Source organism: Hippocampus comes, unplaced genomic scaffold (genome assembly GCF_001891065.2).
Source record: "Hippocampus comes isolate QL1 unplaced genomic scaffold, H_comes_QL1_v1.1 scaffold22, whole genome shotgun sequence".
NCBI lineage: Eukaryota > Metazoa > Chordata > Actinopteri > Syngnathiformes > Syngnathidae > Hippocampus > Hippocampus comes.
In genome coordinates, this window is record NW_017806175.1 from 8,261,378 (window position 1) to 8,278,016 (window position 16,639).

General features: G+C 52.4%; 1 protein-coding gene and 2 long non-coding RNA genes across 19 annotated transcripts in view; 1 reads left to right on the top strand and 2 right to left on the bottom strand.

The window, feature by feature from the left end:
- LOC109532082 (uncharacterized) overlaps positions 1 to 3,056 on the bottom strand; it is a 14,719-nt gene extending 11,663 nt beyond the window's left edge. Inside the window, exons 1-3 of one of the 2 annotated variants that reach the window (XR_002171306.1) lie at positions 2,951 to 3,056; positions 2,729 to 2,852; positions 1,129 to 1,291 (exon numbers count right to left, since the gene is read on the bottom strand). This is a non-coding gene — a long non-coding RNA (uncharacterized LOC109532082). Of the gene's footprint in view, positions 1 to 1,128; positions 1,292 to 2,728; positions 2,858 to 2,950 lie in introns of both variants that reach the window. The other variant, XR_002171307.1, reaches the window with a different exon arrangement.
- LOC109532076 (uncharacterized PE-PGRS family protein PE_PGRS54-like) lies at positions 870 to 15,739 on the top strand. 13 transcript variants are annotated; one of them, XM_019896715.1, is made up of 46 exons: positions 871 to 1,201; positions 2,717 to 2,839; positions 2,972 to 3,067; positions 3,160 to 3,180; positions 3,301 to 3,528; positions 4,077 to 4,160; positions 4,228 to 4,518; positions 4,612 to 4,659; positions 4,758 to 4,820; positions 4,899 to 4,928; positions 5,471 to 5,533; positions 5,617 to 5,973; positions 6,084 to 6,119; positions 6,221 to 6,481; positions 6,565 to 6,597; positions 6,684 to 7,070; positions 7,154 to 7,183; positions 7,282 to 7,458; positions 7,704 to 7,880; positions 7,966 to 7,998; positions 8,091 to 8,447; positions 8,580 to 8,615; positions 8,705 to 8,824; positions 8,896 to 9,069; positions 9,252 to 9,305; positions 9,558 to 9,653; positions 9,733 to 9,756; positions 9,839 to 9,859; positions 9,957 to 9,983; positions 10,065 to 10,109; positions 10,199 to 10,351; positions 10,449 to 10,664; positions 10,768 to 10,806; positions 10,893 to 10,931; positions 11,020 to 11,259; positions 11,392 to 11,433; positions 11,520 to 11,573; positions 11,648 to 11,953; positions 12,028 to 12,060; positions 12,135 to 12,407; positions 12,485 to 13,150; positions 13,241 to 13,480; positions 13,919 to 13,969; positions 14,331 to 14,354; positions 14,851 to 14,916; positions 15,504 to 15,739. In XM_019896715.1, the coding sequence occupies exons 1-46, from the start codon at positions 1,102 to 1,104 to the stop codon at positions 15,548 to 15,550; spliced, it is 6,081 nt and encodes a 2,026-aa protein (XP_019752274.1). In that variant the 5' UTR covers positions 871 to 1,101; the 3' UTR covers positions 15,551 to 15,739. The 13 variants fall into 13 exon arrangements, with proteins under 13 accessions (XP_019752269.1, XP_019752270.1, XP_019752267.1 ...); XM_019896710.1 differs by having other exon boundaries at positions 870 to 1,201; positions 8,896 to 8,937; positions 9,022 to 9,069; positions 11,520 to 12,407; XM_019896711.1 differs by having other exon boundaries at positions 870 to 1,201; positions 8,091 to 8,111; positions 8,196 to 8,447; positions 11,520 to 12,407.
- LOC109532081 (uncharacterized) lies at positions 9,123 to 16,597 on the bottom strand. 4 transcript variants are annotated; one of them, XR_002171303.1, is made up of 6 exons: positions 16,449 to 16,597; positions 15,431 to 15,665; positions 14,747 to 14,908; positions 10,947 to 11,250; positions 10,485 to 10,655; positions 9,123 to 9,638 (listed from the first exon to the last, which is right to left on the bottom strand). It is a non-coding gene; the product is annotated as an uncharacterized LOC109532081 (long non-coding RNA). The 4 variants fall into 4 exon arrangements; XR_002171305.1 differs by lacking the exon at positions 10,947 to 11,250 and having other exon boundaries at positions 15,604 to 15,665; XR_002171302.1 differs by lacking the exon at positions 10,947 to 11,250.
- Between the last annotated feature and the right edge of the window lie 42 nt (positions 16,598 to 16,639).

Below are 16,639 nucleotides of genomic sequence, written 5' to 3' on the forward strand. Positions count from 1 at the left end.
CCCGGCCCACTTCGGGCAAAAGGCGGGCCGCGCCCCGAGCCGCTCGCCGGCCGGTGGCGGGGCGCGCGTGTCGACAAGCAACAAACCAAAGAGAAATCGACCACGAGCACGTGAAGGCTAACGTAGAGCGGGAAACTGCGTAGGCAAACACGAGCGAGCCTGCTGCGATAGGCCCTTTCTCTGCCGACCTCATGGCGGAGAGGGTCGGCGACTTCGCCAGCTGAAGTTTCAACATGCGCGGCGCGCACGACTTCAACATGCATCGGGCCGGCACGGACTTTTTTCTTTTTCTTTCGTTTGTTTCTTCTCCCGAACTGGGCCGCGATTCAGCGCATCGCGATGCGTTGACATCGACGCAACGCAGCATCACGAGCACGCCGAGGCGGCGAGCTCATGATGCCACGCTCCCAAATGGCTTCGAGCGGACAGGTCGTGTGACCTCAACAAGCGGCCCAAGCACGCAGCAGCAGCAGTAGACATGGCCCCGACGTGTCACAGGCCTCCGAGTGGCAGGACACGCCCGGAAGATGTCCGGGAGGCCCCCTACCCGGATGCCGCATCAACTGACCGCCCCCGAAGGGAGAGGTCAGACGCCCTCCCGGTAAGACGCGTGCCGGCCCAATCGGGCGCCTTGTTGGCCATCGGGCCGCCGTTAACGTCGGAGGGTTTGAAAGCGGCGCGGCGAGGCGGACCTGCGAGCCGCCGCTCACCCGTGCTCGCTCTTGTCAGAGCCGCGACAGGACTTCATCCCATCATCCCGCAGACGGACGGGGCCTTCCCACCTCTGCTGCTTGTGCTCTCAAAGCGCCCAATGAGCGCCTCCCTTTCCCTCAGAGCCCCCCCCCCAAGTCAGCCTTCTCAAAGTGTTTGGCAGCGCGGAGGCAAATAAACAGCGTGTTTGTTTGAACCGAGTGATCCAATGTGTTTTCTTGCCCGCTCGTCTATCTTGGCGTGAGCGCCTGCGGCCCAATTGGAGAGCGGCGTCCGTCTCGCCGCTCGGGAAGGCCCCCTCGGCCCCCCTCCCTCCCCGCAAAGTCTTGCCGGCAGCTCGGCGGGATAAAAGCGGCCCGCTCGGAGCGGGCCAGGACATTTGGGAGCGGGATGGCAGGAGGCACGTGGCGCTGGTACCCGAGAGGCGCGGCGGGCCCGCCGGCGCTGCTGCTGGTGGTCCTGGCGTTGTGCGGACCCTCGCTGCAAGGAGGTGAGTCGCCCTCGGCGCCGCAACTCGCTCAAGTGAAACGCGAGCGGTCGTCCCCTCCCGCTCACTGGGCTCGCCGCTTCTTCTTCACCTCTGCAAATATCGCACGCGTGCTTTCGAATTCTCGGCATTCAAGGTTTCAATTTGCCGATTCGACGACAACTTTCACCAATCGTCAGAGAATCATTTCGAGATCCTGTTCAACTTCAAAAAAGAAAACCTTTATTCGTCTCACAATGGAGAAATTCGCAATTGACAGCGGCAACATTTGGAGGGAAAAAAGTACAGTTTTGCATGCGCAAAATAAAGTTAAAAAGGGTTTTTAAATCCTTCCTGATCTGGACCTTCGACTTGCAAGGGCTAGATTTTTTTTCCCTCTCTCGGTGCGTCTCTCTGACTTGGTGCCATTGTTTTCATGAGCTTCGGGGAAGTTGTGATTGACGTGCACGCGAGTCGAGCCGGAGGAAAAGAGTCCATCCGCTGCTCCGTGCCGTCTGTTGGATGACCAACGTTTGATTTCATTTGTGGAGGGGGCAAGAACCACTCATGCTTTCCCTCCCGCATCATCCGTCCATCCATCCATCATCTAATCCGCTTCTCCTCAGGAGGGTCGCGGCCGCGCCGGAGCCTTTCCCAGCCGCCGTCTTCGGGCGGTAGGCGGGGGACACCCGCAACGGCTTGCCAACCGCTCGCAGGGCACGCAACCATCCGCGCTCACACTCACACCTCGGGACAATTTCTAGTGCTCCATTAGCCCGCCGTGCATGTTTTTGGCATGCGGGAGGGAAAGCGGAGTACCCGGAGAACAGCCGCAGCCGGGATCCTGCGCCGCGAGCCCGACGCGCTAACCGGTCGACCGCCGCGCCGCCCTCCAATATCAACCAACAGCTTGTGGTCGGTCGCCTTATCACATGGGAGGCGGACTTGTGCTGCGCTTGAAAGTGAACTCGAGTTTTGGGCTTTGTGGCAGGGGAGGCGGGCCTGCGCATTGAAATGCAACAATACATGACGTTACACCGAGACTAGTCATTCACATTCTTTAGGAATCCCTATAGACCGACATTTTTGGGAGGGGGTGGGAGGGGGGGGGGCGGATGAGAATTCTACTTTTCCTTTTATAGCTAACTTTCTATTTATGGACCTCAGGTTTCATCCAACACAACACAGCACTCTCAATTAACAGCAGAGGGAAAAACATGTGTTCAGGATGAGGGGCCACTATGGCGCGCGCGCACACACACACACACACACACACACACACACACACACACACACACACACACACACACACACACACACACACACACACACCAAATCCCACTTGGCCGATTCTGAGTATTTACAAATTGATATGTAACAATGAAGTGCTTCGTGCTCGCAAAGTCATGAAAGAGCGATGACTTGCACACTGTGACAATTGGAGTTTCCAAAATCATTTGCAGAAAAATTGCAGTTGACGCAGATTTGAAGCCAGTCGCAGAAAACTCCTTAGGCATCTGTTTTGCCCGCTGCGCGTAGGCGTGAGCTTACCGGTTGGAGCCGGAGAAGCGGCCGGAATCGGCGCAGGTGCCGGAACTGGATTCGGACCAGGCGGCACGGGCACGGGATTCGGTCCTGGTGGTGGAGGCTTCGCTCAGGGAGGTATGGGAGGATGCTGTTCTGGGTTTGAAAAGAGAAAAGCGAAATCAACCAAAGAAAGAATAAAAAAAAAAAAAATAATAATAATAATCGGTCATCAGTACTGACGACAACCCTGTCTTCTGTCTGGCTCAGGTGGCTTTGTCGGTCCAGGAGCAGGAGGGTTCCAGCCCGGCACCTACAGTCCGGGCAGCGGGGGAGTGGGAGGTGCGGCCGGAAGTTTTGGGGCCGGTATGACAAATTCAACTCAAATGATGATTTTTATTTCACGTGGTGCAATTTTCTGAGAATACTTCTTGACTGGTTCAAACCGCTCCTTCCAGGTGCGAAGCCTCCGAAAACAGGTAAGGTTTCCTGCTCCTGCTTGTGAGCAGCATTCTCTCACCACAAGGCAATGCCGTTAGTTACGCGTTGGTACCTAGGCTACAACGTGATCATGCCGCTTATTTCAAATTTGCCTGAAGGTGGCGCCTACGGTGGCCAAGGAGGACTGAGTGGAGGTTTTGGACCGGGACTAGCAACGGGTGGTGCAGGCGCAGGTGCGGGTGGACTCGGATTCGGGGGTCTTGGACGTTATGGAACTGGGGGAGCCTCTGCAGCCGGTTTGGGTTTCGGAGGTCAAGCGGGTGTGGTCCAAGCGCTTGGATCGCAAGGCGCCGGTCAAGGAACCGGGACGGGCCTCGTACCCGGAGGTGTGTTTAAGGGGAAGTCAACGCCACATTTTTCATGACAATAATACCGTCTACGCGGTCCCACTGGTCTCAACGCGGTGTTCTGATGAATATTGTATTTGTTCAAATATGACTGAAGCGGCAAAATCCACCCATTTTTATCCCTCTGAGGGGCCAGCCATTTTGCTACTTGCTGTCGGGTGAAAATGACATCACGGTTGCTCAACCAATTACGGCTCATCTGAGCCGGGACTGGTTGTCTTGTCACCCGAGTCCCGAGCAAGCGAGATGTCTTTTTCAGTCGACAGTGAGCGGCAAAATGGTTACACGTGGGCGGGTTTTGACGCTTCGTTCATATTCGAACAATTGAAACATGAATCGGAATGACATTCTGAGACTAGTGGGGGGCGCGTACGACATTTTCCTGTCAAGAATTTTTTTTTTTGGTGGGGGGGGGTGACTTCCTCTTTCAGTTCTATTTCTACATCATCCGGTCATCGGAAGGAAGCGATGCCATCATGTTGAATGGACATGGAATTGAAAGTAAATCAAGTCTGCCTTTGATTCAGGTGGCTTTGGAGGTGCTTATGGACAAGGCGGCAGTAGCCAGTATCCAGGACTTGGTGGAACTGGACCCAAACCTCCGAAATCAGGTACCGGATCGGTCATGCAATGTTCACTGCTTCAAATACAGGAACATAACTCTGATTGTGGAAACAGGTTATAGTCCAGGGGGAACAGGATTCGGACCTGATGGTGCAGGGTCCGGACCAGGGAGTGCTAGAGTTGGGCCTGAAGGCATCGGATTCGGACTTGGACGTGCAGAGGGTGGGCCTGGAGGTGCAAGGTTTGGACCTGGAAGTGCAGGGGTGGGGCCTGCGGGTGCAAGGTTTGGACCTGGAAGCGCAGGGGTGGGGCCTGCGGGTGCAGGATTCCTACCTGGGGCTGCAGGGCTTGGACACGGGGCTGCAGGAGTTGGGCCTGGCAGTAAAGCATCAAAACAACTTCCAGGTAAATTCTCATCAGTATATGACACCAGTTGACTTTCTAGCTGGGAGAATTTGGGGGCCTTGGTTGCTAAAATTGGGCTACATGCTCATACAGGTGTAGGGGTTCCTGGACTGTACCAAGGTGGATTTGTACCAAGTCAAGGTATGGTAAAAGGCACAAAGAGCATATTTTAATCTACCAACTGATTGAAACACAAACAGACAAACCAAACAGTGTTTCCTATTTTTTCCCTTGGTTAGATTTTGCAAGCCGAGGTGTTGTCCCTGGAGTGGCAACTGGAACTGGACTTGGACCGCAGGCTGGTATGAAATCAGGTTCATTGTGAACTCTGTGGGGCGGAGCATGCCTGACAAATTCAAGTGTTGCCCTCTTCCGTGCAGGTGGCAGAGTACCCGGCCAAGGTGCAGACGGTAAATTGAGACCGGCTATTACGGCAACTAAAAATCTAACGATGACATGATCCACATTAAAAAAACAACAACAACAAAAAAACGGTGCACTGGTGCGCATGAGCACGGAAAATTGAATAACGCACTCCAGTTCAAGTCCGTCATGGAGCTTTTGTGCACTAGAATAATAGGGCCATGCAACACAATTGTGTAAAATATGATTTTTGGGGCAAAAATAAAAGTTATTTGTTTTGCTTTAGTAAGCAGCAAATGTGTAGCCCTGGTATGTCGTTATAATTAGGAAATAAAAAGTGAAAAGATAAGATAAGAAAACTGAAACAAAAACGGATTCAGTTATTTTAAAATGACGCATCATGATAAACCTTGCCCGGATGTGCCGCAAGTCTTCCATAAGGTCGGTGGCTCAGGGGGAGAAAAAATGAGCACCAAACAACCAACCAACCTCTGGTGCTCATTTGAGGACCGCGCCAAAATTTGGCTGTGCACAGCTGCATGTAAAGTTGCCTCGCACAACTAAGTCAATGATGGATTTCTCTCTTAAGACGGTCGAGGACATCAACTGCCAGGGGTTTTTCGTGGATACCCTCTCATATCGCCCAAGTCAGGTAACTAAAGTCTGACTAATAACTGAATTAGGGAAGAGTCACTTAAGGGCAGGCAGACCTACCAAGTGTTTTTAATGTCACAGGCACAGGAAAGTCAAAAAGTCCAGCCAAAGCAGCAGCCAAGTATGGTAAAGGCACTTTACATTCGCTTCATGCCATACCTTTGATGACATCCTCAATACAGTCATCAATGCTTGAGCTAACCTCACTGTGTTCGCCGGGTGGAGCTGGAGCAGGTACCCTTGGTCAAGTTGGTGCTGGACTACCTGCTGGAGGGACTGGTCTCCCTGGATTTGTCGGTGGACCTGGAGCTGTTCCTGCATTCGGAGGCGGAGTTGGATCAGCTGGGGGACCTGGAGCTGTTCCTGGATATGGGGGTGGAATGGGAACAACGGGTGGACCGGGAGCTCTTCCTGGATATGGCGGTGGAGCTGGAACAGGTGCCGTATTGGGTTTTCCTCAGCGCCATTAAAGCAAAGGATACACCATTAATGAATAAATGCCCTTAAGTCCGAGAGGTCCAGAAATCTATCAACGCTTTGTGCCCTAGGTTATGGTCCTGGCTCAGCCAAAGCACTCAAATATGGTGAGACATCTTCATCTGAAGTTGGCATCCAGTCAATTAAACAACCTTAGACAACCCAAGTCTTAGATCCTTGAGGACACATTCCCAAAAACTTTGTCCAGAGCAATATGGTGGCGTCAGCACCGGTGCGACTGGAGGCCTTGGCGTACCGGGAGGGCGCTATGGTGCTGGCACGGGTGGCCCTGGATATGGTGGCGCTGGCACTGGGACAGACGGTCCTGGATATGGCCCAGGTGCTGCTGGAACTGGGTTAGGTGGTACCGCCGGTGGACCTGGCGGAAGAGGTTATGGGCCAGGGAGTAGTGGTACTGGACCAGGAAGAGCTGGACAAGTACTCGGAGGAATAGGAACAGGATCTGCTGGTAATCATAACTCAAAAGTTCTATTTCAATCACTCAAGCTGAAGTCTGGCATTTGTTCAAGTTGCGCTGTCTTCATATTTCAGGGTACAACGGCAATGCCAAAGCCCGTAAATATGGTAAGTGAAGCCAGGTGATTCAAAACAACGGTTGCCCTTTTATTGTTTGGCTGTATTTACGACAAGAACAAAACATCCCCGGATAGGCATGTTCAGTGGAGCACTGGGAAGTCAAGGAATGAGTACTGGAGGCGTTGGACCGGGCGGAGCTGGCATGGGCTATGGACCAGGAGGGGTCAGGCCTGGTGGTGTTGGTACAGGGTTTGGACCTGGAGGAATTGTACCTAGTGGTACTGTGGCAGGGTTTGGCCCGGGAGAAGTCAGACCTGGAGGTGCAGGTAAAAGTTACGGGGCAGGAGGGGTTATTGGACCTGGGGGCGCTGGTACACGTTTTGCACCCGGAATTGGAATGGTGCCTGGTGGCGCGAGCACTGCCTACAGACCAGAGGCAGGAGTTGGGCCTGGAGGAGCTGGCACTGGATTTGGACCAGGTGCAGGAGTTGGACCTGGAGGTACTCTAAATGGACCAGGAGGTAAGATTCAGATGCAGCTTTACGAAGTAAGGACCAATGACTAATGTGGTACTCTCAGTTCTTGATGGGTCTGCATTTTTCAGGTTATGCTGGTGCCAAAGCCCGCAAATACGGTTAGAGGAACACCATTTTCAATACTTGATTACAATTTGAGGTTGCTCAGTAAGCTCCTCATCTCATTTATGTTTTCCTGGCGGGGTGATGGGTGTAGGTGGACTTGGTGTTGTAAGTGGACCAAGTTCCGGCCTTGGAGGAGCAGGGTTCCACGGGCGAGGCGCTGGACAAATAGCTGGAGGAGCCGGTGCAGGACTCGGGGCAAGTGGACTGCCCCCTTCTAGTGTTGGAATTGGGGGAGCACCTGCTGGTTTTGGACCAGGTGGTGCCGGAGGTATACGACACTGCAAAACCTTGTCCACTTATTCGTAATCAGTCACTAGTGCTGTTGACCGTCCTCAATGATGGGTGTTCAGTAACAGGAACAAAATTCATCTCACATGTTCTCCTGGTGGCGCCGAGTCTCTCGTGTGCACTGACTGTAATCGCATCAAACAAAATAAGCAATATGTGTGGAGATAATATGTGGAGAAAGTATCTACACATAGTTTACATTAAAAGTGTGCTTCAACTGTTCAGGTCTTCCTGTTGGCGGTGGAGCGCCTGGGTCGGGTGTAGATGGAAGACGAGGGGGAGCGCCGGGGACCGGTGGAACCGGATATGGACTTGGGGGTTACAGCCCTGAGGCCGTCCCTGGGACAGGCTTTGAATCAGCGGCAGGCCACAGTGCAGGGACAGGGACTGGATATGGACCAGGTTCAAATGACTTTATGGCGACATAAAATAACTAAATAAATGAATATTATAACTATGACTGAACTAATCAAAATGTCATTCACAGAAGATGGAGTTGGCTCGAAAGCTGCCAAATATGGTACATATATGATGTTGCTTCATTCAAATGAGCACCCTAATAGATGATGTCTTCGCTCTCGTCCCCATAAATGACTTGTGTGATCGGTGCAGGACAAGGTGGAGCCGGACAAGGCGGAGTCGCTGGAGGGGTACTCGGAGGCGGACGTGGACAAGGCGGAGTCGGTGGAGGGGTACTCGGAGGCGGGCCCGGACAAGGTGGAGTCGCTGGAGGGGTACTCGGAGGCGGACGTGGACAAGGCGGAGTCGGTGGAGGGGTACTCGGAGGCGGGCCCGGACAAGGGGGAGTCGCTGGAGGGGTACTCGGAGGCGGACGTGGACAAGGCGGAGTCGGTGGAGGGGTACTCGGAGGCGGGCCCGGACAAGGTGGAGTCGGTAGTGGGGGATTCGGAGGCGGGCCCGGACAAGGTGGCGTCGGTGGAGGATTACTCGGAGGCGGAGTCGGACAAGGTTGCTTTTGATTATAGATCATTTTTGTCAAGGTTCATGATTTCTTATGAAATGTTTAAGGCTGGCAATGTCAAGCGAAAGCAAACGGTAACAGGTTGTTTATGAAGGCATCTTATTGATTTGCCTTGTCAGGGTACGGTGTAGCTGAATCCAAGGCAGACAAATATGGTAGGAAATGAAATAGGTTTCAAGTATAAAATCATTGAAAGGAACATATCTGGTAATAAATGAATTGCAACAAATTCCTTATCCTGTAGGTCAAACTGGCGGAGCGTCATCGGGACCGGGCGGTGGCACTGGCGCTCCGGTCAGCGGTACCAGAGTGTACGTCAACGGAAGCGGCAGGGGCGATGCCGCTCACACAACAAGACCTGGCGGTAAGGTTCTGTCGGTGTAAAAATCAGATTGAAATGAGGTTAGTCGGTAATCCAAATGTGTGCTGGGTCAGGGCGAGGCACTGCACGAGGAACAATGGCGCCATTAGCAGAAGGCACGTACACAACAACTATAAGCCGTAGCGATTCTTCTAACGTCTTTGAACGACCTGTGACATTGTTGGTTGTTACTGACCCAGGTGGGAGTCGCATTGACGTTGGAAAGGACAGAAAAGAATTTGACGGAAGTGCGTGTCCCAAAAATAAGGACCAAAAAGAAGACAATAAGATCCGATAGCAAAAATCAAAATCGGAAAAGTTCATTCAGAGACATACTCCAATGCATTTTGTTCTGGTTTTCAGCGATCGAGGTAATCATCAAATTGGTATCAACCAACAATTTCAATAGTAACAATCTGTCCTATTCCAGGTGAGGGTGGTCCAGGCGGTATGATAGAGGGGTCTGGCATTGCTGCAGGAGAAGGTGTGTTTAAATGCAACTTCTATTTGTAGAGATACAACACTGCACTGTAAGGCCTGAGGATCCACAGCCTTCAATCACTCATCGGGGGTCGGGGGGTGTTCAGCGGGGAGGGGTGGTAGCGTGCTCGTGTTTAAACAGGCATTATCAATTAAAATACACTAACTTTTTTAGTCATGAAAAGTTGTTTTACATGTGAAACAATCCGTGCTGTTGAATCAAAGTGTGCACATGAATAAACCCCTACTGCAACAGGGGCCAGCGGGGGGGTCGCTGGCAGCCCATTTGGTGCAGGAGCTGATGGAGACGGTCTTAGAGGAACAGGAATTCCCATCCCTGGAGGAAGACCGGGTAAGTGTTACACATTTTAAACGATTCTTCAAATAATATTTATTGTTTGGACACGCTGTTTTTTTCCTCTCTGAAACAGGGTTCGGTGGGACTCCTCTTCCAGGTAAGAGTTTCATTTCTAGATTGGGTTTGTTTGCCTCGGCGGTCATTGTTGTAAGTGTGCTTGTTGTTGTGATGCCCGACAGGATCCACAGGAGCCGCACCCGGTATGTTGACGTCAAACTTTGGAAAAGATCACACAAAGACCAAAGCCTGCCTGAAACTTCACAGATGATCTCTACGTCTTATCTTCTGTCATTGCAGGTGGTGGGGGAGCTGTCCAACCAACCGGTATGACTTTAGAGATTCCACTGTACGTACAGTTAGACCTCAAATGGAAGAAAACCTAACGGCCATGTCTAATCACTCCAGGCGCAAGTGGGGTCCTACCTGGAGCTCAACCTCTCAAACCACCTGGTGACTCACTGCCACTTTTCAAGTTGACCATTCTTCGTCCTTTTAATTGCATCCATTTAATGAGGGACTGCTGGTCTTCTGTGTGTTAGGAGTCCCGAGAGGAGACACCCCAGGTGAGGGAGAGGGAGAAATACGTCCCGATGGAAGCGCAGATGGTCGACGTAGGACAGGAGGAGAAGGTGTCGGAGACTCTGGAACTGGATTTGGACTAGCAGGAGGCGCAACACCTAAACCATCCAAAGGTGCCTCTCCAATGCATTTTGTGATTTACATGATAACTTGATAGCAACACAGGAACAACATTTACAAACAATCAAAATGATGTGGTCCTCAATACAGCATACAATCCAGATGGGACCAAAGTTGGAGCTTTACCTGGTGGAGTAGAAGGTGGCACCGGGGTAGTTGGAGGAGGTCCAGGAGGAGTTGGGACCGGACCTGGTGTAGTTGAAGGAGGTCCAGGAGGTGGGACTGGACTTGGTGGAAGTGGAGGATATCCAGGAGGTGTTGGGGCCTCTGCCGGACTAGGAACAGGTCTCACAAAACCTGGAAAAAGTGAGCGACTGAAAAAAATGCTTCTTGAACTGTGTGAAAAGTACACAATGATGCCAAAAAAGAAAAAAAAAAAAGTCTACATCTCACTCATCATCTGTCACAGGTTATGGTGCTAGTGGAGCTGGAGCCTTCCCAGCTGGAGGTATGTCATACTTTTTTTTTTTTTTTACGTGCAGAATAAAATGACTGATTTCAAAAATGTGTAATCTAACTTTTCCTCCCTCCCAGGTCTACGCTTCCCGACTGGAGCTGGTGCAGGACAAGGAGGTAATCCAGGGTTACCTGGCTTGACAACCCTCTTGCTTCCTTGCCCCAAAAAATTCCCTCCTATGAACCATTTTTGTCTCCATATCAGCGTATGGGAACTTTGGTCCAGGAAGTCAAGGTGGGCGTGGGGCTGGCGGCTATGATGGTGCCGGAGGTGTTGGCCCCATTCCGGGAGGAGTTGGGACAGGAACAGGTGTGATTGGAGGAGGTCCAGGACAATTGGGGACTGGGCCTGGTGCCGTCGGCGGAGGTACAGGAGTCGTCGGAACGGGTCTTGGCGGCATGGTACCTGGCAGAGTAGGACCGGGGATCACAAAACCTGGAAAAAGTGAGCTGCTTCAAAGCAAATGAACTGTGTGAAAAGTACACCATGAAATCTGCTCAATGCAATGTGTCAAAAGTATACAATGAAGTCAACGTTGCACAAAGGTTTCTCCATTTCCCCCGTCATTTATCGTAGGTTATGATGGTGCTGGTGGAGCTGGAGTCTTGCCAGGTGGAGGTATGCCAATGAAATTGCACTTGCAAGATCAAGGTGTCAGACTTTTCTAAAAAAAATGTGCAATCGAACTCTTTGCTCCATCTCAGGTCTACGCTTTCCGAACGGCGCCGGTGTAGGGCAAGGAGGAAAACCAGGCAAAAGTACTGTCCTTTTCTTTGAGGACTGTCTTGCTTCCGCGAGATATGTTTTCATCATATATTTGTCTTCATATCAGCTTATGGTACTTTCGGAGCGGGGGGCCAAGGTGGACTTGGACCTGGCGGCTATGCTGGACCCGGAGGTGTTGGTGCCGGTCATGGAGGCTATGGTACAGGGCTTGGAGGTTTTGGTTTTGGTCCTGGGCTCAGCAGTTATGGGGGTGGACCTGGAGCCTATGACGCCAAGCTCGGAGGCAGGGGCGTGGGTGGTAATCTTGGTGGAACTGGAAACGTTGGATTTGGACCCGCTGGAGCGGGTCCTGGAGGACTGGGAGGAGGACCGGGTTATGGCGGGGGTGCCGGTGGACTGGGAGGATATGCTGGTAAGCTTGAATTTCTGTAAAAAAACGTTCTTCAAAAGTATTTTTATTGATATGGCATGCTCTCTCTCATTCAGGTTCAAGGCACGGTGCTGGAAAACCATCAAAAAGTATGCAGACACCGACAAACATCCAATCAGGCCTTCGCCTCCAGCACATAAACAGAAACATGATTTATTTGTAGGCTATGGGGCAGGAGCTGTTGGAAATAGAAATGGGTTTGGTGGCTACGGAACCGGAGGAGTTGGAGCCGCGTCCGGTCCAGGGGGTTTCGGACAAGGTGGTATTGGTCCTGGAGCATATGGGCCTGGCACTGCAGGAGCAGGACAACGATTGGGTGGTGTTGGAACTGGGACAGGTGGCTACGGACCAGGTGGTGGTGGTGCCACAGGGCCTGGCGGCTATGGAGCTGGTGGAGCGGGTCAAGGATTGAACATCGGGAAGCCCGCCAAATCTGGTATGATGACAGCATCTTTTTCTTACATTGAAAATGTAAAGTTAAGACATACTTGGGTTTTTCTTTCTGCATGGCAGGCTATGGTTCATCCTCACTTGGAGGAGCTGGCTATGGCAGTGGTACCTACGTACCAGGCGGTGCCGGCACGGGAGCAGGTGGATTTGGACCAGGTGGTGGCTTCAGACCCAGCGGTGCCGGCACGGGAACCGGTGGTTTCGGACCGGGAGGTGGTCTCCGACCAGGAGGTGCCGTAACAGGAGGCTTCATACCGGGCAATGCTGGCACAGGAACAGGTGGCTTTGGACCCGGTGGTGACTTCAGACCAGGTGCTTCAGGTCCTGGAACAGGTGGATTGGTACCAAGCGGTGCTACCAAGGGCAGGGGAGGCTTCACACCAGGTGCTGCCGGCATGGGAACCGGTGGAATTGGACCAGGGGCTGCTGGAGCAGGCGGCTTCGGTCCAGCCGGAGCAGGCATGGGAATGGGTGGATTTGGACCGGCGGCTGCTGGAGCAGGCGGCTTCGGTCCAGCCGGAGCAGGCATGGGAACGGGTGGATTTGGACCGGCGGCTGCTGGGGCAGGCGGCTTCGGTCCAGGCGGTGCAGGCACAGGAACAGGTAGTTTTGGACCTGGAGTTTCCGGCGCAGGAGCAGGTGGCTTCGGTCCAGGTGGTGCCGGCCCAGGATTAGGTGGTTTTGGACCAGGTGGCCAATCATCCGGCAAAGGTAAACCCTTGATACCGGGTAAGATCACACATTGCATCACAATGCGCGCATACAGTCACAACAATATGCTTATATTTCATCCGGAATTGCATCCACGTTTTCCAACAGGTGGTGCTGTTTCCAATGGAGTGGGACCAGGCAGCTATGGCCCGGGGGGAACTGGGACGGGCTCTTATGGCTTCGGGCCCAGGGGTGCTGGACTCGGAGGCTATGGTCCGGGAGCGGCTGGAAGTGCACCGACGATCGGTGGCCGTGCGGGATACGGACCTGGCGGGCAAGCGCTTGGAGCGACAAAACCTGCAAAGTCAGGTTACGGATCGTCTTTTGGAGGAGCAGGATATAGGCCGGGTAAACAAGATATAAGTTGACGTCCATTCAACAGCGTAACTAAGCCGTGTTGAATTGTTAACTCCCAAGAGCTTGAACTTGTAGCCTGGTCCCGACCATAAAGGTTACAGTGAGCCGCAAGAGTCCGCCTGTGAGCTATCTGTGCTGAGCAGGCGGCGCTGTGGTGGTCGGGGATGTGGGTGGAGGGGTCCAACGAGTGTAGGAATTGGGCGACTTAACGGTCAAGACTCCCCGGCTCGTGAAAGTGAGCTTTTGATTAAATGGACAAATGTGCGATTGCAATACAAGTCGAAGAAAAAACAAACGTGCTTACTATGAAGTGGGCGCTTTGGGAGTCACTTCATTTGAAAGGCCTGAACTTACTTTTCAAAGCATGGGCGATAAAAAAGATTTTGAGATTTGCCCCATCAAGAGTCAAACGTGAGTGTGTTTGTCCAGCAGGGGGTGCCATGAGCGGCTTTGGCGGACCGGCTCCCGGAGGCTATCCCGGTAAACAAAGCTTGACTTGTTTGAGCTTGCCTGGTGTATTCTCTTTTATTTGGAATTGCTTTGGAAATGACACGCAAACGAGAGGGAAAGTATCTTTTCTCCAAAAATCACGGACTTCTTCTTGGTTGATGAGACGAATGTCACATCTAATCTCATAAAAGACATCGACTTCCGTATCACACCTACGCCCGGGACGCTCTTTTGATTGAGCTTGTGATTATCGGACATCCTGCGCAAAAATGAATCAATGCGGTATCGATAGGGCGCCTGAACGCTTCCCATATTTGATTGGTGAATATTATGTGAAAAAGACAGACCGACGCAGTTTGAGCCCCTCCCCCGTCTTCTTTTTGTCTTGCAGGATACGCGGGAGCCGCACAAAAATGTAAGACCTTCCGCTGCGCCCTCTGGAATGTGCCCGTTTCATTCAAATGACACAAAGGATTGCCACGCGGCACAAAATCAATCAACCAATCCATCAATCAATCACTCATGTTCATCTTACGAGAAGCATTGTGTGCATCCAACTTTTGAACGGAACTTGATTGATTGAATTTGAAATGCAAACCGTGGCTTGAAAGCCCATTTTGAAACCCCTAAGATCCTCTTGATAGCCTCAGACTTGTTTGAACCTCCAACTTCTTCTGCTTGTAGTGGACTCAAGGCGTAATTTGACCTCTTAATCCTTGTTTAAAGCCCCCCTCCCCCTCCCCGCTTAGTAGAAGGTGTTAAGAGGGTGAGGGGGCTCCTCCTTTGTTGTTGTGGGTGTGGCAATACCTTCGCCCATATGGTCGGGCTCCAGCTGAGCCGGACGAGGCGGCACGCCGCTCTCGCGACAAAGCCTTCAGAGTAAGAGTGTTGACTTCTCATGTGTGCTGCAGCGAGCGCGCAGAAGGCAGCCAAGTACGCCGCCATGCAGGGCCTGTTGGCAGCGGGAGCCTACGGAGGTAACCATCACACACACACACATCACACAACTAAAGCGCCGATATGACCGCGACACACGTGGCCTCTCGGCGCACGGGCAGCATTCCGAGCTGTACCCGTGAGGCACGTCCAGTTTCCACTGTGGAAAAATGAGGCCCTGCGCGTCGCGTAGAAATGCGCAGCCAAGCCCCTTGGGCATTGGGAAAAAGAGGTGAAAGCACGTCGGCTCCGACCGCGCCCTACAACGGGAGCACGGGAGATTTGGGTCAAAAACCCGAATGCTGCCAATCTTCGGGTTTTAAAAAGGTTATTGACTGCATGTAAACGTAGTCGCTGTCCCCACACAGCGGACAGAATACATTGCCCCGAGTATCGTTGGACGCTCTTGCTACGTGTTGCCGCTCCATGTGTGAAAGTCGCGGTCGCCGGCAGGTCGTCACTGCCGAAACGTCCGCGCTCATTTCTCTGAGCGCGACGACGGCATTGCGTGTCATCGCCCCTTAGCGCCGAAGCTAACGTAGGCGGTCAACATACGTGCGATCGCCGCGTGTCGTGTCCAACCGCCCGTGGGTCAACCGCGCGCGCGTGCGGGTTGCTGTTGTTGTAGGCGGAGGCGGCTGCCAGGGCAAATACTGCGGCCCGAGGAGGAAGTGAGAGCGTCGGGCGGGATGTGACCTCATCGCAACAACAGAGCAAACGCATCCTACCTTCGCTGGAGCCTGGGCACATCCGGCAGATGTCAGCTGCTCGCCGCCGCCATCGGGATTCCCTGGAGCCAAACAAAAAAAAATCAAATAAAATGTTCAAAAACGTCTTTTAGCCAAGCATCCCAAGTGAAGAAAACCTTGCTTTTGTTTGTTTTGTGTGTCACTTGTACGCACGCGCAAGCGCGAAATGCTGACGTTGCCGCAAACCTCCCCCAAGGAAATGGCTCCCGGCGGCCGGCTTCGGGGAGGTCATCGTGTGCTAAAGACCCTTTGACACTGCTGATGAGGAATAACACCCGGCAAATGTGAGCCCACCACGTTTCATTCCGCAATAACAAGAGACGCCAAATGGGAGGGTGGGAGGGACTCGTGAAGGCACCACGACCGCGAGTTAAACATCTTCCACATTAAGACACCAGCGGAACCTCCTTCATACATCCTGAAAATATGTGCGCGCGTATTTCCAGACGACCGTGCGTTCATGTTTGTGCGTATTCTAAGTTAGAGTGACAAAGAGCAGAGGAAAGTCAGCTTCTTACCTATTTAGTCAAGTGTTACAAGTCAATGTTATTTTGTGCAAGCCGTGCTTCCCACAATGCCGCTGAGCGTTTGGAGGGAGCCCGAGATGCAAATGAATCCCAACTTGCACGTGGGAAGCCACAACTTCATGTAACTTTGCGTTTTGTTCCGTTTCCTTGAAACATTTTCATGTTCGGCACGAGCAAAACGTAGACGGCGCTTTGAAAAATAAAATAGCAAGTCATGAACAGACGGCAGCACGTCATTATTTTGCACGTCAACAACGTACAGCACGCACACACACACACACACACACAAATTCTCACCGCGGCGGTTATATGTGACTTCCTGAAAGAAAGCTCCAGATGAGACTTGACTTTTTGTAAGTGGATCCCAGGCAGGTCGGAACAGGACCAAGAAGGTGGAGTCTCGACTTCTAGACTGGGACAGGTCAACCCGAGGAAGAAGAGCCACCATCTGGTGTCAGTTGCTCACTTTTTGCCCCCCCCCACTCATA

Bases quoted from the DNA above. Each gene is read 5' to 3' on its own strand.
- LOC109532076 (XM_019896705.1), top strand. From the start codon at position 1,102: ATGGCAGGAGGCACGTGGCGCTGGTACCCGAGAGGCGCGGCGGGCCCG. The intron at 4,161-4,227 runs GTACCGGATCGG...TTGTGGAAACAG, and splicing joins ACCCAAACCTCCGAAATCAG to GTTATAGTCCAGGGGGAACA. The intron at 6,482-6,564 runs GTAATCATAACT...TTCATATTTCAG, and splicing joins AATAGGAACAGGATCTGCTG to GGTACAACGGCAATGCCAAA.